The 20,978-nt window shown below is 41.7% G+C and overlaps 1 protein-coding gene across 3 annotated transcripts; it reads left to right on the top strand.

Annotated features, from left to right (window-relative positions):
* The first annotated feature begins 39 nt into the window (after positions 1-39).
* On the top strand, positions 40-20,744 carry NAA50 (N-alpha-acetyltransferase 50, NatE catalytic subunit). 3 transcript variants are annotated; one of them, XM_015644308.2, is made up of 5 exons: positions 40-228; positions 12,551-12,687; positions 13,160-13,279; positions 14,229-14,295; positions 16,748-20,744. In XM_015644308.2, the coding sequence occupies exons 1-5, from the start codon at positions 221-223 to the stop codon at positions 16,926-16,928; spliced, it is 513 nt and encodes a 170-aa protein (XP_015499794.1). In that variant the 5' UTR covers positions 40-220; the 3' UTR covers positions 16,929-20,744. The 3 variants fall into 3 exon arrangements, with proteins under 3 accessions (XP_015499794.1, XP_015499803.1, XP_015499783.1); XM_015644317.2 differs by having other exon boundaries at positions 12,554-12,687; XM_015644297.1 differs by lacking the exon at positions 40-228 and having other exon boundaries at positions 12,501-12,687.
* Positions 20,745-20,978: the final 234 nt, after the last annotated feature.

Genomic DNA, 20,978 nt, shown 5'->3' on the forward strand with positions numbered 1-20,978 from the left:
GGGGCGCGCGCGCGGCGTGAGGTGAGGGGTCACGGGGCGGGGCGGGGCGGGCGGAGGCCCATGTGGAGCGGGAGTGGGATCAAGATCAAGATCGGGATCAGGATCGGGATCAGGAGGAGATTGAGCCGCCCGCGCTGAGTACGGGGAGGCCGGAGCCGCACCCGCACCGCCGGGCCCTGGACGCAGCCAGTGCGGACGCCGGGCAGGCCGCGGACGCACCATGAAGGGGTGAGTGCGGGGCTCGGCCCGGGCCGGGCCCGCCCGAGAGGGGAGCGGAGAGCGGGGAGCGGGGAGCGGGGCGGGCCCGGGCGGCGCGGCGGGCGGGAGGCGGAGAGGGCCGAGCGGTGCCGCCGCCTCTGAGCTCGGGGGGTGTCGCTGCGTCCCTCCCACCCTCTGGGACACGGCCAGCGTCGGGTGGGTGCCGGGGAGTCCCTCTGGGCGAGAAAAACCGGCGGTGCCGCCACTGGCGCCCTTTGGGCTGAGCAGGAGCTGCCCGCGGGGCTCCCGCGCCGTCACGATTGTGCCGCCGCCGGAGCGAGGATTATCCGCCCTTAGCCCCGCGCTGGAGCGGGCGGGACGCGACGGCTCCTCGTGCTCGGGGGGATCCCGCCCTGCGGGGTCCAGCGATCTGCAGAGCGGGCAGGGATGCTGGCCGGGTTGTCCTCCCTGTCTGGTCCTTGTCTGGCGGTAGCAAAGAAGCGCCGCTCGCTCTGTGCGAAAAAGCTGCCAGCCTCGGATGTGTGTGGTTTTGCATTGCTATTGTGTGCAACATCCTCTTAGCACTTTTCTTGGTTTTTTTAAGTCTTTAATTGCTACGTGGAGGCTGCACAGCGTGGATGGATGACAAACGAGCTGTGTTCTGTGTCATGTTTCTATAGCACACCCTCTGCTTTGGGCCTGGCATCGCTTCTCTCTGTCTCCTAAAAACTAGAGATTTCAAATCTGGTTGGCTGCAAACACTGATTTCCTGCTCAGTGGGGGCAATGAGGTGCTGTTTTTGTACAGGAGACTGGAGGCCTTTACACTCACAGTTGTGCTTTGGTGTCAGATGACCTCCCTGACCTTGTCCAGGTCACTTTGGGACAGGTTTTTAATGTTGGTTAAACCACCTAATGTTTATTAATTTTAGCATCACTTGTGCTCCATAAAACGTGCTTGTTCCTATTCTGTGCCTCAGTTTCTTCAGTGTACAAAGGAAGTTTTCCCCAGCTGTTTCTTAAAAGAGCATTAAACCAGTCCCCTTGGAACTGGTGTTATGCAATGATGGGTATTATTATTCCAGTTTGGCAGCTTAAGGCAGGGTGAATGGAAGCTGAATCACTTAAGCTTTTACTAAGAAATGGTAAGGGGTTTAGCTTATTAGCAATAGGGGTGAGGTCATACAAGACTGCTTGATAACAGACTCTTAGCTGGTTCTTACAGCGTGTAAGCAGCTTCAGGCGTCGTGAGGGGCTGGCAGGTGTCTGTAGAAAGAGGTTCAGGGATTATTGCAGATAAACAAAGTCTCAGCTGACATAAAATAAGTGTGTTTGGGGTGTTGGACAGCCCTTCATCCACCTGCACCACCCTACATAAAACGGGGCATCCCCACTCTTAGTCACCTTGTAATGAGGACGGCGGAGTTTGCGAGAAGAGCAGCAGCACAGATCAGCCGTGGTTCCGCAGCGCTCCCGACAGAACTGGGTTTCTTTTTATCCTTTGTTGACCGTTCTGCTGTTTGCTACAGCTTAGCCTTGCTTTGGTTGTATGTCAGTCCTGGGATGGGGTTACTGGGACCTGGATGTGTGAGTGGGAAAGCAGCCCAGGCGTGCCAGGCTGGAGCTGTGGGGATCTCCTGGCAGGGCATGGCCAGAGCTGTCTGCCATGCTCCGCAAGGAGCAAACCTGGCTTTGCTTGTGCTGATCGTGAGTTCTCATTTCATGGACTTTTTTACTTCTTGTAACTTTTTTTTAAATAAAAAGCTATGGAGAAAAAACCTGCATACCACTCTTTTGCTTCCAGAGCACCAAACTTTATTTCTGTTACTTCACTTTTACTTACAGGCAGCTTTATTTCTGGTTCAACTTCAGGGCTTACTGCTTTGGGTTCTCTACTTGGTATTTCTGCTCTTCTGGTACTCTTTCATCTCTTTGTAGAACAGCATATTCCCGTCTTGCCAAAACACTGTTAGCACCACACAGCAAGTTCTGGTGCAGAATAAATTCGTATTCCTGTGCAGATTGTCATATTGAATCCAGGTGTTCTCTAAAAATTCAGATGGACGCAAATATGCCGACAGAGCTCAAATTGAAAAATAACCCCATTTAAATACAATGAGACTCAAAGGACTAGAGAATAGTTCAAAAGGAATGTATAAATTACACAGAACAATTGGAACAAATCCAAATTGTTTTTTAAGTTACAAAGATCGGTGAAGATCCCTAAAGTACAAGTACTGTCAAAAGATGGGTCCAAAAATAGATCTAAAGCTTCAGCTTCCAGCGTACAGAAACTGATGGGCTTGAAGGGATCTGGTGTGTCTTCGGTATTGAATCCAAAATTGTGGACAAGTCCTTCTGAATAAACTGACTCTATCTGATTGCTTTTTCTGGGAATGTATGCACTGCATTGTAACCCATACCACAAAATGCAGAGATGATTTTGGAACTGCTTAGAGCAGCTGATGTTTGACCAGCTGTCATTATGAAGAGTCTACTTCGGCAGAAAAAGAATTAAAAAATAAACTATCCAGTTCACTGGCATGAAATTTCACATCTAAAAGACTGTGTAGTCAATGTATGTTGCTTGCAGCCTTCCTTCTTAGCTCTCTGAATTCAAAATAGCAGATAGATGTGTGTTAATAATGCATAGCAGGTTGTAATGTCTCTGTCATCAGGGAGTTTGAGGTGAGGTGACCTCTTCTCCCTAGGACCTCTGGTTTCAGAAATAGAAGATTTCTGTGCTTTCTCAGCTGCTTACATTTTTGTGGGTTTTCTGTTATTTGATGAGTTAAACACAATCTTCTGAACTGGGGACTGCTGTTAGCTTCCACCTGGTTTTGTGAGACTTGGCTTTATGTTCACTCTATCCTCACCTTCTGAATAACTTTAATCGATTAGTCTCATTGTGTTTCCCTTTTTTCCTTAAATGTGACTTGAAAAAATGAGGTAATTCACTGTTCTATAATTGAACCTTGTGATTCTCTAGAGATTTAATTATTTTTTAGTTTAACATATGTTATTATTGTCAGTTCTTGAATTTAAAAATCTATTGTAGAGCTGTGTTTGCCTGAGGAAAAATAGGGACTCGGGTTCCACTGTCTATAGTAATCTGGTTGTTTTTATAGACCAGATGTAAGTAACACTCCTTGCACTTTGCTATTTTCATGGTGTTGATTCACTTACTGCTCAGTGGTTTTGTGTTTTCCTTATGATTCTTATGCTGTTGGTTTTAGGGAGAGAAAACTGGAAGTCTAGCATTGATTCTTGAGCATTTGCTGATTGCTGTCCGTGACATTTGATATCTTAAAGTAAGGTTGTATTTCTGACTTGCTTCAGTGCAGATGAAACCTATGAAAATAAGTCATCCAGCCTTTCCCTGATGGCCTTCCCTAAAAAATCACATTACACAAGGCTATTGCAGGACCTGCGTGCTCCATTGCATGCTCCATACGTGCTGCGTGACCAGGATTGTCACATACGTGGAGCCAGTAGTGCGTGTTACAAGCAGGGCCCAGTGCCTGTGATCCTGTGCATGTGTTATTTCATCACATTGACCAAATCCCTCTTCAGTTTTGATGGGAAACACCTGGGAGATTCTCATGCGGCAGCACATCTTGAGCCATGTGGTGGAAAACTGATTGAAACAGGGAGTAAGTGGGGTGCTGTGTGTTAAACCAGCCTTAGAAAGAAGTGTGCACTGCTTTTGGGTGAGACACTCCTAGGAGATTGCCTCTCAACTTTGTTGTGTTTGCAGCTAAGTCCCAAGTTTTGCAGTTTCTAGGAGTTCTCCTGACTTTCTGTGGAAGAGTCCTACAGCCTACATCCTATGCAACAGGTACTGAGAGGGAGAGAGAACTTCCCAACACTGAGACTTTGCAGACTTGTGCTGCTCTGGCTGCCTTTGTAAGAGAAACATCACAGCTGGGGAGTACTGAACATAACAGAAAATTAACCATATTGTTTTTGAAGTGCGGGGAGTTATTATGGGTAACCTCTGATACCTCTGCTTTTTTTGCCTGGATTCAAGAAGTAAATCTTTCAAGGTTTACTGAATATGATCTCTGAGGAGAACAGGGAGGGTTTTTTTTTCTCCTGAGTTAGTATGACAGTTTGTGCAGAGCTGCTGAATTGTTTCCGTTTGCTCGGCACGGTGCTAAGCTTAACATATATGGGAGGAAGTTCCAAGTTTATGAGAAAACTGCTGAATAGTCATATGCACTGGAGGCAGGACAAAAAAGGTAATTGAGCTTGAAAATCACTTTATTTTTAGGCTTTTTCTGAACCTAGAAACATCCAAGTGTGAGCTATAGTCTGCATTTATTTTCATGGATGGTAAATTTAGACCTTGCCTATATGCAAGCTTACAAATGGCTTAACACCTTCTAAGTTCTTTATAAAAAAAACTCAATGCAGTTTATTATAGGTACTTTAACGTGATTTATAACTCTGACCACTTCAAGTTTAATTCCATAACCAGATTAAGACATTCCACAAAGTAGGAAGGTACGAGAGAGGTTGTAGCCATGTTACTGAATCACTTTAGAACCCAGTCTTGTGTTTTGAGTATTGTTTGACCATTTGGTTCTTTCTGCATGTAGATGTGGCTTGGTAGTTCAGGACATTTCTGTGAAAAATGTAGTAGCATTAGTTAATCACCAAATGCCACAGACTCTGCTGCCATCTCCTGAGGACAAGAAATGATGCATCCTCCTTTGCCACACTAAATCTCTTTTAAAATGGGGAATAATGGCTGATGATTGATCCAGAAAAATACTTTAGTCCAAGTGGAAGTCATTCAGAACTTGAAGAGCTTTGCCCATTTGGCACTGTTCAGACCAATGATCTGAGAAGGTGCTAGGTATTTTTATCCAGAAGAGGAAAGAAGATAAAAATTTGGATCTTTACATTTGTTTGGGAATTGATAAGAGAGAAATGCAGTACTTCCTTGCATCCCTCCTGCTCTGAGATAGGCAATGTCAGGATTACTTTCTACTCCTGGCTGGAAAAGGGGAAGGGAAGAAGTAATCCATGTGGGAGTTAGTTGTAAGACAGTGGAAGTTTGTCAGGAGAGAGTTTGAGGCAGAGAAGCCAGGGATAAGAGAGAGTGTGTATAGAAGAATACCTGATTATTTGGAGACTCTTGGCCTTGAAGACCTGAGAATGGAGAAGCACAGCACTGAAATGGGGTAACTGTGTATTTGTGTCAAATTTATTGAATTAATTCATTATGAGAAGGAAATTGTACTTTAGGCTTTATTGAAAATAGAGCCAAAACCATTTCCACAACACTGTCACTTGGTGACTAAGATTAAGATATTTGAGTTTTCCCAGGGGCAGAGTATTTTTCTCTTTAATTAATTGAAAATACTGTGCTTCATAGGAAGGTCTTCATGCATGATGTACTTCCAGAGCTCACTTGGCCTTCTTCTCCGTCTCCCTGTTCTTTTCCAGGTTCCTTGTGATTTTTAGCCTTTAGCAGACTAGAATATCTAACCCTGAAAAAAATCTGATTTCCACCATCTGAGCATTGTATTTTTGTTCTCTTGAGAGTATGGGATGGGATCTGGGCAGAAGCTGAAGGCTCATTAAAGTTTTCTCTACATGGCACTTGGAATTGTCAGCAAAGATCACAAATTAAATTGAAAATTGCAGTTAAAGGACATATGTTTTTAGACCTTTGGCAGAAAATTTTGAGAATAATTTGTTCTTAGTGAAAATTAGGAGGAGGATGGGGGAGAAAAAATTATTGTTGCCTTAGAAGTGTTTTTTAAGGTAGGCACATAAAACTGATAGCACATTCAGTTAATTTTTCATGGTATGTTATTAATGTAATGTGTGATTTGAACACCTTGTTAAACCCAACTCTGGGACTGCAATCCAAAGTATAGGTAGTAAACCCATAATGAACTTTTTTTTTTTTTTTCCCCCCACTATTCCAATGGACAAAGGCATTTGTAAAGAAATGTATTGCAGTTACCTATAGAAATAGTTTGTGTGAAGCAGAAAAATTATTTTCACTGGATATGTCAATTGCTTGTAACCTGTGTACATACAAGAAGTGCCCTCAAGCTGTATTTATGTAAATAAAGTACTTTGTAAGCATCACTTCTATTTTGAATTTGAAGGTAAGCCTCTGTTCTTACCTGATGATCATCAGGTACTTAATGAACACTAATTAGCAAAGGGTCATGATCTTCTGGGAGGCAAGGTAAGGGTTATAATTGTTAGGTCTGGGAACATTTGAGAGTGTGGAAAGCAGCAGTAATCTATAAGGTGTCTCAGGATATAATTAGTGGAGGTACAAAACTAATTTTGAGGCAAGCTGTTTCAAAATAGTGAAGTACTTCTGTTTAACAATCACAGATCAAAATCAATGTTCTTGTAAGCTTACTTGACCAGTAAGGAAAAGTGGTTAGAGCAGCAACGAAGAGTTGGGATTTGTGGCAGCTCTTTATCTGCTGTATGATTGCAGACAAGTTGTTTCCTCTTTCACCTGATATTGATGTACCTGGGATAGGCTGATGAAATATTTAGGCCTTAATCTTGTGAGGTGCTCTGGTGCAGCAGAATTTTATGAACAACTTAAGTGATGTACGTGTGTCTGCTTTTCTGTTCTAGACTAGCTGCATTTATTTTAGAGTTTGAAAATCCTGTCAGCTGACCATAATGATTCCTGGTCTTTGTATCCATCTGCAGGATGGGATAGCTTATAATGTTCTTGGGAAAGTTTATTTTTCACTCGAAGATTTGAGACTTAGGACACGTTTCAGCTGGAAAAACTGTGAGGCTATTATAGCATAATTTTGCTTCTTGCACGTGAAGACTGGGCAGTCTTTTGTATGTGGTCAGGTTTTCTAGGTTGAAGCAGAGTAAATTATATGATATCCAGATATAGTGAAGAAATGTGTCTGTCATGTGCTCTCAATGTTTTTTCCTTTTTTTATGATAAAGGGAGAGGCAGCTAGGGTCTGATGTATGTCTTGGGGAATTATGATGCATGACATTGAAACCTGTTCACAGTGAGATCCAGGAAACTTGCAAGTCTTGAATGAAGTCTTCTGTTAATTCTGATTCTACAATTGCTTCATTTTCTTCTGTACATCACTGTGCCCATCTGCAGGCCAGAACTGGGGGTAACCTCCAGCAGGGTATCAGGTGTCATGCAATACATATTTTCAGTACTAAGCAGGACTAAAGAAGATCAGGGGGTCTCAGAGCAAATTGGTAAGACTTTTTGAATGCTAGGTTTGTACTTATCCTTTTGGTTTTCTGACAAATGAAGCAGAGTAGGTATGCAGCCCACAGATCTTTGAGATAATTGAAAACATTCTGGTCTGCCCACAAGAACTAGACTAACTTGTGTGAGTAGCAAGACAGCTCATCTATTAAAAAAACCAAAAACTAAACAAAACCAATCCAATCAAAAAACCTCACAAAACTCCCAACAACCTCGGACCCCAAAACACTAGGAGAGGTTCTTTCGGCCTTAGAATCTAAGCAGAGCCACACCCTTCAGGTCTACAGCCTTCATAATTCTGGTTTGGTTTTATTTTATGAGTGGATTATCCTGTCTAGACTCCTGCTTTGACTTGGAAGCCAAAATAGAAGCAATAAAGCTGGCTGGCGGCTTAGCAGGTGACAAACCTTCTCTGAAGTCCTCTTAATTTGTTAGGGCCCATTTCTTCCTGCTGCCTCCCCTGACTTCTCAGTAAGTTTTGCAAGTTTCAGATACAGCTCTGCTAAATTTAGCCTGCCAGATGCCTTCAAAAAGCCTAAGCCCAGCTATCAGTTACATGGAGATCTGTTTCAGTCAGGCACATCCCTCTGGGGAGAGACTTGCACTATTTAAAGTTGAATGAGACTGAGATTCTTACAGCATTAAGAAATTTAAAATTCTCCCTTTTTCTCCCTGTTCTTGGTTCTAAACTAGTGTTCGGCACTTGGTATTCCCAGGGAGTAAATTTGTTTCCTCTTGAACTGTAGCTAGAAATTGGCTGCCTCTTGAGCTGTCGTAGCAGTATAGTGTATATACTGTATAGTTCTCCTTTGGTATATGTTGAGCAGTGAAAGGCAGTCCTAGCACAAGTAACACTCATGTGTAGCCTGCATTACTTCCACCAGTATCCTAACATTGTAGGAAAAGTAGATTGTTCAAATAATGACCCCGTAAGTTGGCAGGCAGAGCAATGCAACTGCAGCGGGACTAACTAGATTGCATTTGGTCCTACAAAACGTGTGAGGCTTTTCCTAGCCAATGCCTGGAGTATCTTAGGACACTGGCATGCAAGAGCAGGAGTGTTAATGCCAGTGTTCTGGGCACGCATCCAGTTTCAGGAAGTGGCGCCTGTCACCTCACGAAAGTCACACTTCTGTTCAGATTTGGTGGATCACTCTTCACTTCCGCTCTTACATCGCTGGACAGTGTTGCTGTGCACTTTTAACAGATAGCAGCCTGTCCACCAGGAACCAATTCCCTTCACTAGTGAATTCTCCAAGTGTTTTTTTCCCCCAGTAACCAAGGCATGGAATGTAGCAGTTGTGAAAAATGCAAACGTAGTCCTAGGATATGTCGGGGAAATGCTTCTGGTAGTGACAGGAAAAACTTACTGCCACTGTAAAAGACAATAGTGTTTGGGCTGCTGTTAGCACTTTTGGTTAGCCATGTTTAAGGAAAATCAACTTTAATCAGAAGGAATGTAAGGAAGAGCTAGTATGATGAGAGTAGGAGTTAAGAGCTAGTCTTACAGGATGCGCCAGGAGCTTGGCTTTAGTTAGAAGAAAGGTATGAAGAGATCATGATGATTCTCTGAAAAGGCCTGTGCAATGGTACCCATCATCTCCAGATAGCTGTACATTTGAGTACACTGGAATAACTAACTGAGGATAATGGTAGCTTGGGAGCAGCCCTACAATGGAAGATGCTTAAGTGGTTTCAGAAGGCTGGTATTCCATTGAAGAGAGTGTATGGATTTGTAGAATACTGTAGCAGTAAGAGGCCTGACCTGATAAGCTGGGAGTCTCTCATTGCTCTGTGCTAAAAGCAATTGCTTGAGGTGGGGTGACTTGCTTGTCCCAGAAGCTTTGAAATCTAAGACAGAGTACAGCTGACTATTGCATCCTCCGTGGAGTGCCATTTGAGCTGTAGGGTGCCAGTAGTAAGTGTGGATCTTCTTAGAAATATTGGTGGCATCATAGAGTCAAATAATTTTTTATGGAAGGGCATATCACTTCTGGACACTTCTGGTTCTTTACACATCTTTATATTCTCTTGTATGCTAATTTGAGCTCATAATTTAAAATTTTTCTTTGCAACAGCAGAGGATAAGTGTTTCTGGTACGCTTTCTACTAAGCTGGAATGCGCAGGACTGTCCTAGTTGGACCTCAGCTGACATAGTAAACATGCTTAAGTTACTGATTTGGCTGAGACTTCACTTGAATAAGCAGGTGAAGTTGTAAACAGCTGTTAAAAACAAAAAAACTAGCAAAAAATAAAAAACCCAAACGACTAAAAAAGCCCCACACAAAGCTGCTTGTTTTACTCTGGTAAAAAGAAGGGACTGATAACTTTGAGTCCTTTGTTATAGGTGCTTTGTCTTGGCTATTTGGAGTAGTTTTTTTAAGTTCTTGAGATCAAAGTGCACATTGTTCCATCAATGATAAAGTGTAGCACAGTATCTCTAGACTGTGCTCACAGATGTGTTGGATAATCTACATCCCTGTCCTCCTTTTGAACAGTACTTCCAGTTTAAGTGAGGGTGAGTTGGCACTTCTGCTCAAGAACCAATTAGTTCTGCCTATTGCAACCTTTTCTTCATGCTAGCGGAGGACTTGTGTGGTGAACCTAATCAGGGGACTGATGTGGGTTAAAACAAAACTTTACTTTTTTGTCCAGGTTAGTTTTAATCAGTGTTGGTTTACCACATTGTTGCACAAACGTTTGTGCCAGCATAAGGATGGAAATGAGTGGCTCAGGCACAGCAAGACTGCTGCTTTCGGCAGCAGTCCCAGTGCTATACATTAAAGTAATTTATGGTTTGAGTACACGCTATTTAAACAGATATTTAGCATATTGATTTATGCTTCCTGCAGTGTTTCTCAAACCTCTTTCATATTATTCTCCAGGATAAGATACTGTCCCTGGTGCAATTCTTGCAAGGACAAACCAGATAGTGACAGAGCACAGGAGACAAGCAGCAGGAGATGGCAGGAGGCAGCAGTGAATGTGGCAAGTGGTGAAAGATAGAAGGGAAAAGTCCAAGGGCTTGAGGAAACGTGTCAGCGAATGCCTTTTAGCCATCTACTAACAGAGCTCACTTCTGTAGCCTGATGCCAGCCTCAGAGGTGATGTCTTGGCTCAGCAGCTCCCAGCCTTAGACTCTGCTCCTGCATTTATTTATTTGTTCTGTGTCTGAAACCTTCTTGGTGAAGATCCATTTTCTGGCCATGTTACCTTTCTTAGCCATCTTATCCTGGCTGCCTCTGGTAATTTATTATAATAGTAATTATGACTGTTGCACTGTCATCATAAATATTTCATAGTGACTATCTTCTAATGCCTAGTTTGTTTGATTAGTAACTAAGTAATCTTAAAGTAATATTAAAAAACACTACCTGGTAATGGTCTGTGTCAGGGATTTTTGCTCAAAAGGAGACATGATGTAGAGCAACTTTGTTGTGATTTCATCTTGCTGGCATTGCTGACCTAGGGAAGCTTGGAACTACTGATACTTTTTGTATCACCAAGGTTAATATAATGTTATTTGGAGAAGACTTCTAAGCTTTCTGTAACTGATTGTGAATGTGAGGTTTGGCTCTTCCCCTGCTGACCTCTTGCACTGCAACTCATCTGACCAAGCTGGGCAGTTGAGACCTGCTCCCTTTGGTTTCTACTCTCATGCAGGCTGCAGCAAAAGGGGCTCTTCAGTCTTCTCTTCCCTCCTAGTAAGAGATTACTGAGGTGCCCTACTCCAGCAAAACTCTTTCATGGACACAAACATACCCAGGAACCCAAATGCCACAGTTTTATTCCTGCCCTTTGTGAGGAAAAGGCAGCAGCACTGCTGGGATCAGAACTTGCCTTCTGTGAGCCTGAAGAAGCCCTGCTGTGCTAGGCTGAGCAGTTCTGCCAAACTGGGCATAAAACAAGTACTGTAGTTTCTCCACCATCTAATAAGTTTGATTGCATGCTTGTTTACACTGGGAGTACTTCTGTAGTGTAAGAACATCATCCTTATTAGCTCAGGACTTCGTTTGTGTTGGAATATAATTCTCAAAGGGACTTGTGCAAATGGCCATACATGAAGAAAGGAATTTTGAGAGCAAACAGTGTCTTTACTGCTGTTTAGGTGGGAAACAATCTGGTTGCTCATATCTATTCAGTAAAACAAGGCTGCTACGAACCTAGAATTGTGTGCTTTTCTAATTCCATGTGCACTGGCTTCGTACCTGCCTACATATTCCGGTGATCATTTGGAAGAAAGATTTTGATTGTCTTGGTCTTTTTATTTTTCATTCTTGTAATCCTTGTTAAAACTGCTTGCACTCACCCAAGGATAACTAATATTTTTCTTTTTAAATTTATTTTTCTTTTTTTTTTAAATTTTCTTCTGCATGTATACTGTTTCTGACAGGAAGTTAGCCTTAGAAAAGAAAGAAGCTTGGTCTGTTTCTTCTCAGTATAATTCAGTGTATTTTAAGGTTGTGGTTCTGGTCTCAGCAGGAAGAAAGATTTCAGTGATGATCAAAGTAGATGCAGATATCACCTTGAGAAGGGCACACTTTGCATATTAACAAGCTTAACATATTTGTTGCATGCAGTACCGTTTGTTTTTAGAGACAGATGTCTAATAATGACTTTATCTAAGCATAAGCTTTATATTGCTAGGTGGTAAAATTGAGACTGTCTTTGAAGCATGGATAAGGACTTAATTTCTTTGGTCTTCATTCTAGCTTCCTGTTCCTCCTATATTTTCTTTAGGTTTTTCATTTTTTTTCTTGTGATCTTGATGATCAGAGGGGAAATAAGTGGGATAACATTAAAGCTAATGCTTCTGGAGAGATCCATGTTCTCCTGTCTCCCACCCAGTAAAACCACACATGTACTATGGTATACGTGTTTTTAGTGTGGCCTGAGAGAAACTTCTGACTGTATAGAACTGACTGAAACTAGGTTTGGGATTTAAATCAGCCACCAGCGTAAGACTTGATTGTATGGGTTGGACATGGCAAATATGCATTGAACTGACTATTTGGTGGGACAGTTTCTAAGCATGAGCAAAATAATTAATCTTGGGTGTCCTTAAAAATGTTGCAGTATGTCAGATGTTAAGCATGTTTTGATTTGTTCCAGTAGCCGGATCGAGCTGGGAGATGTGACACCACACAACATTAAGCAGCTGAAGAGGCTAAACCAGGTCATTTTTCCTGTCAGCTACAATGACAAGTTCTACAAAGATGTACTGGAGGTTGGCGAACTTGCCAAACTAGGTACAAATGTTCTTGCCAGTAATTGTGGGCTGTGGTGGCAGAAGTGGTCATCATTGCTATCCGTAATGGTTTTAGCATAATGGAATAGCCGCTCCTTCTACTTAATTGTTTTACATAATGAAAAAATAACTGTTTAAGAACCTCAAAGAAGCCACAGAGGGTCTATGTGCTAAGTAGATTACATCCTACTGGGAATAGGCATATTTTATGTTACAGAAGAAAACAGCTGTGCATTGCCAGCTTACCTCCTAATGTCATTGCTGTTTGGTGAACAGTAGTAAGCAACCACTGTGTCAAAGCAGCACTGGTGACTTCATTCCAAGTGTGAATCCAAAATCTATGTAGTTTTCTCTGGATAGGAGAATTAGCAAGAGGGGAGGGAGGGAAGAAGGAAGATGCAGGTGTAGATGAAAGAGCTGTATGTGTAGTTTGAGACTTGTTACTGATGAGCCTTTGTTTCCCTCCCTGGCAGCATATTTCAATGATATTGCAGTGGGAGCAGTGTGCTGTAGGGTGGATCACTCCCAGAACCAGAAGAGACTGTACATCATGACACTTGGATGCCTGGCACCCTACCGAAGGCTAGGAATAGGTAAGGAGGGTCTTCTTTTCTATGTGAGACATCAAAGAAACCAGATTGCTGTCCAGCTTTCTAAATGCTTTTTCAGATTTTTAACCAAGTTAGTGGACTTTGGACTACTGATTTCTTTGGAAGGGACTCAGGGAAAAGAGTGTGATTTATCATGTGCTCATTTTTCTCTGCCTTTCAGAAATGAGCCTTTTGTAGGAATTTTTAATTCAGGATTTCAGATTACTTTAATCTTAATTATATTATATTGTGATGTAAATACACTCCTTCTGTGGATGTGGAAATTGTTGCAGAGAGAGAGTGAAATAATTGGTCAGATATATGTAACCAGTATGCAAGTCATACGTAAGTAGAACACAGTGTTCCTTCATTGGCTTCTCCCTTCACTCTTCTAAATGTAGGGGCTTTCTATTTATTTTGTCTTTGTCACTACTGATCATTGCTGCTCAGGGGTAGTACCTGATTTTGTCTCTACTGCATTTAATTCTTTGCTCCACATTGCAAACCCATAGTACAGATTAATCAAGATTTACAGTAAGCTGTTTGATTTGACAAACTGGATTTAAAAGATAACTTTATCTTATATTATTTTACTACATCTTTAGTAGAAAAGCTTACCAGTTCCCTCACTGGTTTACACAACGTTTTGGCAGTATTTTGAGCTGAGTTTGAGACCTCGAAATTAGTATTAAAATAAGCTGATTTATACATATGCTTCTGGCTGTTGTGATTTTTATTTCTTTTTCAAAGAAACAATGAATTAAGGGTTATGACCAGTCAGAAAGAGTAAAATACTTATACATCATGTTTTATTTGCCTTTCCTAGTTTTCACACTCTATCATTTTAGTCTCCCTACAGTTAACCTGCTTCTCCTCAGGGAAGCACCTAGGTAAGTACAGATTTAATTGTACCCTTCTAGTTTTCTTAAGTATCTTCTTTATCTTTTGGCAGGAACGAAAATGTTGAATCATGTCTTAAACATCTGTGAAAAAGATGGCACTTTTGACAACATCTATCTGTAAGTAAATGAGTAACACTCATGCATTATCTCGTATCTCTCATGATAGAGATAGATATGGGAGCAAAGGGATGGAGATCTAAGTGTGGGTTTAGTGTATATTTTAGTGGGGTCATGGGACATCTTGTAAGTACTAGCAGGAAAGCCAGGGGTTGTCATATTCTGGGCTTGTTGTGTAATGCTGAGAAAACCAAAAGTGTGCTTGCTTTAGAAAGGGTTCTGCAAATTTGCTGAATTTGAAAGTAGTTTAATTACAAAATTATGTTCTAGAGCAAAATTCCAGTGTAAGAAAAAAGAAAACCTTTTTAAAAAGGATTTTATTTTTATCATACAAGGTTTTCATCTTCACAATGGAAAATACTGCAAGTTGTGATGTGTTTGCTTTCTGTCTTTTATGACAGCACTCTGTGGGTTAGAATATCAGAGATGTTTGCAAACACTCCAAGTTTATATTCAGTAATAAGACCCGACTGCTATTCCCATTCTTGCACACTGCCAGGTCAGCTATTTGTGCAGCAACACAATAAACTAGATCAGTGCCCTGACCCAGCTGGGGAAGCTGTTTTCAGTTTTGTTTCTTTTTTTGTTTTTTCATTTTAGTGTGTTTTTGGGGTTTGGGCGTGGTTTTCTTGTGCTTTGTTTTGTTAAATTTTTTTTTTTAATCAATTGCATGTCTGCATAAGCACTTGGCATGATGCAGACAAGAGAACAAGCACTGGGATAGAGGGCAATCACCCCAATAGTCCCTCTGGAAACAGAGACTGAAATCCATAAATGCCAAAACTATGCTTTTCCTTTGCTGCTGGTTTCACACTTCTGCTTTTTTCTGTGTATTACTGTCTGTGTGGTTACCAAGTGAGCTGATGCAGTTTTTGGCCTGATTTGCTGAAGCTAAATCCTTCTTGTCCATCACTACCTTGGCCAGCACACCAGTGCAAGCACAATGCACTGCTAAGGATAGGCCCACAGCAGGTACAGCTTGGATGGACTTACACTGCCACAGAACTACACCCTGAATACTTGCCAGGACTGTGGAAGAGACTTTGTGAGGAGTTTCAGACACTGATATCACTGTAAATGGAGTGACTTTCTCCTCAAACTTAGTCAGTCCACTTCTGCTATGGAGGTGCAGACTCTTCCACGTCCTCTACTGTTGTTGCTTTGTGCCATCTCTGTATGAGGGACATGTTTTAAAGAGGTGTCTGTGTGAAACTTCTTTTGGCTCGTTACTCCTGCTCTCCTGCCTCAGGAGAAGTAATGAGCTCTGAGATGCCTGCTAATGGGACAGGGGCTTTCCTTTTTACCTTTGCACATTACTGTGTGAACAGTGAAGGAACAGTTTGCTGATTTTAAGACAAAACCCCAAATCCTTCAAAATCCTTCTTTATGGTTCCTAGACTAAGGATTCTGGCATGACAGTAAATAGCCCCCAAAATTGGCTAAAGTTCTTCTAGTGGCCCGTTGATTTTATTACTATGTCTATTGCTTGTTCATCTTCTATTTGAACATACTATGCAGTTTAGCATCAAATTTGATATCAGTGCCTACATTTGCCATTATAATAAAGTTCCCTTTTAGCTTTTTGGTGCTTATTTGGCTTAACACTAAGATCTTTTGTTTTGTTCTGCTGTTGCTTCCACAGTTCATTTGGTTCTATGATTATGCAGTGTGATGTCATGGCAAAGTGATTCATGAGCTTGTGCAGTGTCCACTAAGTTTTGGGAGTGTTTAATCAATGCCCTTCTTGAGACAAAGATTTTTCTTTCTTTTCTCTCTTTCTTATTTTTTCTTTTCCTTTTTTTAAACAAAACTTGTGCAAATAAATGTCCTAGTCACTTAGGATAAAGAGCTGATGGCTGTTTGTTTTGGAGACCTTGAAACACACTAGCAAAATCTGTAAAACTCTAGGGGAAGTAAATACAAGGGAAAAGGACTTCATAAATCCATAGGACTTTTGTATTACAGCGTTTTGTGAGGAGAGAGGAGTAGTTAGAGTAAAGCAAGGTGTTAAAATCATATCAAACACCATTGCCAGTTGTATGTTACTGTGTGTTGGGATCATTGCTGAGACAACTCTGGTCATCTGCAAAGTATTACTACAGGAGGTTAAAGTTTACTTTACACTGAAACTCTGTTATATATTTCCACTAAATATCTGCCATATTGCTTTATTAAGAAAAATTGAAATTGCTGAGGTAGTAATGCTTCAGTCTCTGCTATTTTGTGTTCCTTGAAAGAGTATTACCGAGGGGGAACATTTACTACTATTGACAGCCATGGGCCATCCAGGAGCTGCTAGCCCAGAATTGAATTGGGAAGACCAACATTTCCAGTCTTGGATTTACACCACTGTTCCTGTCTCTATCTAGATAGCTGTTTTTCTTGTCTCTGACCATTCTGAGTATGGAGGCAGAATACTGACCCTGTCTCTCCGTGCCCTTTTCTATCCCAGGCATGTCCAGATCAGCAATGAATCTGCAATTGACTTCTACAGAAAGTTTGGCTTTGAGATCATTGAGACGAAGAAGAACTACTACAAGAGGATAGAGCCCGCAGATGCTCACGTGCTGCAGAAAAACCTCAAAGCTCCTTGTCTTGGCCAGAACGCAGATGTGCAAAAGACCGACAACTGAACAAAACCCAGCGGACACTTTCTTGCACTTGCTTGTCGCCAAATAAGGAAAGAGAGGCCTCTTTTTTTTTTTTTTATTGTTTGGTTGTTTTGGGGTGGTTTTTTTTTGTTTTGGTTTTGGTTTTTTTTACTTCATCCCTTCATCTTAATTTTTTTTTCCTTGACCTCTCTCCAACAAAATGTAATGCTTCTTCCAAGGATTGTCCAATCACGTTTGGGGTTGGGTTTTGGTTGGTTTTGATTATTTTTTTGAGCTCTCTTTTCTGGTAGGTTTTTTTTTTTTTTTTTGTTTTTTATTTTGAGGGCGGGGGGGCTGGTTTTTTGTTTTTGTTTTCTGTTAGGGTGGGAAAAGGTGTGCAGATCTCTTTTAAGTTTGAGGTGTGGAGGGCTTGAGCAGGCTATCCTGATGACAAGTTTCCTTCAGAATTACTCTTTCGGTAAGCAGAATGTAAACCCAATGGGGGGTAAAAGGCAAAGCAATATCTTGTCCTTTGACTCCTACATCATTGTGTTTTTTATAACCTACAGGGTACTTTACTCTCCCCCAATGTTACTTTGAATGTTACTTCAGTACTTCCCACTCTTCCTCTTAATCCCCCCACCTCAAAAAAGTATATTTAGTTCTTCCTAATATTTTTGAGTATGGCTTTTTCCTCCATCTTTTGCTGAGAAGGGTGGGCTACTTTACCATACCTTTTCACTCTGCCTGGGCTGATCTTTTTGAATGCTTTTTTAAAATACTCCTCACCCAAGCTGGTGCTACACTTCTTAACTGACTGAGAGGAGGATTTAGAGTGGTCTTTGTTTTTTCTTATTTTCATTTACCCAACTCCCAGCAGACTTTTGCCAGAGTAAGAGCTAGATCTGGTGTTGGCAAGAATAACCTTGTAAAAGTATGAATCCTGAGGAAGCACCCTTGCTTTAAAAATGGGTGAAATTCTGCAGGGCTCATTGACAGTTAGTTTTATCTGTGTTGTTGGGATGGAAAAAGTGACTGTGACCACCTTACCAGCTTTGATGACATAAGGCAAGCACCTGTCTCCAGATAACTTTGTTACAGCTACTGAATCTGTGGTGACAGATGTAAGGGTTGAGGAAACCAGGCAGCAAGGCTAAGAAGGCAGACATGAATCTGACCCTAATCACATAGCTTTGCAGGGTCTCCTGGATTTGCTTGGGATTGGCTTGGCTTGCTGTGTTTATGAGCTCCTTTGGGAGGAGGTGGTGAAGAACTGTGCGGTTTTGCTCCTTTGAAGATTATTTTCCCCTTCCCCTGTTCAGTAGTAATAATGCAGTTCTCCTCTGGTGAGAGGGTGTTCGTGGAGCACCGGAGAAAGCAGCGTATATTAGAGCATTTTATGGGTTTGGAAAATAGGCTGGCTGGCTTCTTCCTAGTACTGTAACTTTGAGGCTACAGTAAACTGTACTAAGCTCTGCTTTGCATCCTTTCATGCTTTGTTTGCGTGAATACCAGTGCTCCTTTCTAGGCACTGTTGCCAGCAATTTTATGTATGCCAATATAAATACCAACTTGAGCTTGGACTCTTCTCCAAGCATCTGGGAAAGTGCACTGAGCTGAGACAACACCAACCTGCCCCATCCCCCATGTAGATGCTGAACTGTATTCCTTTCCTGTTTGTTTTTCAAAGTTTAGATCTGCATCTTGAATTCTTCCGCTCTGAAAGCCTCCAACCTGTAGTGTGCATTGCAGCATACATCTGGTTAGTAGGTGCTGTCCAGTCATTAGAGGGTGACTTGGGAACCAAGGATTCCAAAACGGGAATTGTGGTGAGGCAAGGGATGGCACCCCTCGCTGCACATTAGGTGGTCTTTGATACCCCAGGGGTGACTATATGAGCTGCTACACAATTATTCCTTCTTGGACAGAGATGTGTAGTGTTTGTTGGAGTGCATCTTGACAGTCCTGAGCTGGAAAACAGCTACTTAATTTGCTGAGTTTGCACTAATGGAGTCTTGGAGATGGGCAGATGGCCAACACCAGCCCATCTGCGTGGTCCGAGCACCTGAGTTTGCAACACTCAGTGGCAGACTCTGGCTAGAAAAACGCAAACGGTTCCCTTGGCCAGAGGCAGCCTAGTTTTGACAAAAGCTTATTTTCAGTACAGCTAGGACCTGCTCATGGTGGTTATGTTGGCAGTCCAGCATCTTTCTAGAAGGGGATGTATCAAAGCACAATTAGCTTGTCATATGCCAACATAGTTTCCCTGGCCATCTGTAGACCAAACCAAGAGAAGTATGTGGAGGGAGAGAGAGATAGTATTGTATTTGAAGATGTTCGTGCAGCACAGCTGTAACTCAGACCATAGCTGCCTCTGGTGCCAAGCAAAGTGCTCTTCATTCTTCTAGAACTAAGTGGTAAGTGTTTGGGTTGGGTAGATGGGTGTGGGGATATGAGCTCTTAGGATTTGCTGTTGTTGTAGGCTTCCACAAATCAGTGTGTTTCACAGACAGTTTTTCTTCAGGTTTAAAAGTACAAGTCTGATGTCTGAACTTACTTGGATTAACCTTTGTTTCTGTCTCTTTTTGCTTTGGGCTGCCATCATTCTATGAATGTATCCATGAGAACAATTCTTAAAGCTCCTATTCCACAGCAGACCTGCCTCATTGTAACTTCTGATAAAATATTTTGTAGGAGGTGGAAGAGAGAATAAATCTAAGACTCCTTTTCCCAGGCTGTTAATCCTGGAAAACAGTTGTTGAATCTTGAATACAAGGTTTAATCTGACTCTTAAGAAAACGGTGTTCCCTGTACATGGATAAGGGCAAGTGAAGGTCAGTAGTTCTGGATGACAAACAGTTGTATTTTATTAGTCTATCAGTTGTGTTTAGTGAGGGAGGAGAGTGCTGTATCTTAGTGCTGTTAACCCAGAGACACTGAAATTGTGTCAAGTGTGGGCTTACTGCAGAGAACTTCAGTTACTTTGATTGTTGCTGCAGAAGGACATCCTTCTAGCTTGAAAATAACAGCTTGTGAACAACTTAAATTTTTCCAAAGTTGGGAGTTTCAGTGGGGAAGAAAAAACACCAGCACCTCCTGTTCTGGATGAAGATCTAGCAAGAAAAATGTATGTGACTAACCGCTTTAGAGTGTAAATTGTGTATATACAAGTTATCCCTGAATCTCTGCAACTGGCTTTGTCATACCTCGGTTGAAGTATGAAGATATTACCTACAGAAAGACTCCTACTTGAGGAAACCATGGTACAGGAGAAAAGGAATCATCAGAAGAGAGATCCCTCATTTTTGGGAGGGGGAAGGGAGAGAATGTATTTAGTGTATACAGAAACTGGCTGAGTTTACATGATGCAGCTAATGGTTAAACCTGCCAACTAAATATGACATACTGAAATATGACAATTGAAACAAACTTACATGATATTTTGCTAAATCTTGATGGTGCCCTGTGTCTAGTAAAAATTTGATCCTCCAAATTGTTTTATTCTCCCCCATGTTGTAATCCAGGGTCAGCTGCTATGCACAATGTCTGTGTTTTGTAAAGTGTTTGCTGACTTGGATGTTTCTTTTGAATCTGCAACTGCTTCCTGATTAATTGGCTAAGACCACCCCTGGTCTCTTGAGTTAAGATTTAGTGAAAGGTATGCTGTATGCAGTTTACAGATGCATTCTCAATGTTACAAGTTAAGTTGCAGGGGGAGCAAATTCTTTACAATAAGATGGTCCATTTTTAATCTATATCATTGCCCTTGTTGTACATCAGGAGCATGTTTTTGTTTTTCTCAAACTCTTTAGAAATACCGTTCAGAATAAACGTGCACTATTTGAGTTATGTCATTTACAACTTGTCATGTGCATTTTTTTGCTGTCTAGCTGTTTCCTTCTGAAATCAGATATAAACTGTTCCTCAGATGTGTCAAACTGTGTAACTCAGAAGATTTCTGACTTGAACTGTGTGTTGGGCTGCTGTGATGAATGCCAAAATCTGACAACTGAGCAGAGCAAGGTCTGTTTGTCTGTTTTCCTTGAAGTTATGAGCCCTTCCCAGAAGACCTCTGTCTTGGGGGGTAGGAGG

Source organism: Parus major, chromosome 1 (assembly GCF_001522545.3).
Source record: "Parus major isolate Abel chromosome 1, Parus_major1.1, whole genome shotgun sequence".
Taxonomy (NCBI): Eukaryota; Metazoa; Chordata; class Aves; order Passeriformes; family Paridae; genus Parus; species Parus major.

What these genes read in the sequence shown, in the direction of transcription:
- NAA50 (XM_015644297.1), top strand. Translation starts at nt 12,516, where the DNA reads ATGTCAGATGTTAAGCATGTTTTGATTTGTTCCAGTAGCCGGATCGAG. An exon ending in TGGCGAACTTGCCAAACTAG is followed by an intron (nt 12,688 to 13,159) that starts GTACAAATGTTC and finishes CCTCCCTGGCAG; the next exon opens with CATATTTCAATGATATTGCA. An exon ending in CTACCGAAGGCTAGGAATAG is followed by an intron (nt 13,280 to 14,228) that starts GTAAGGAGGGTC and finishes ATCTTTTGGCAG; the next exon opens with GAACGAAAATGTTGAATCAT.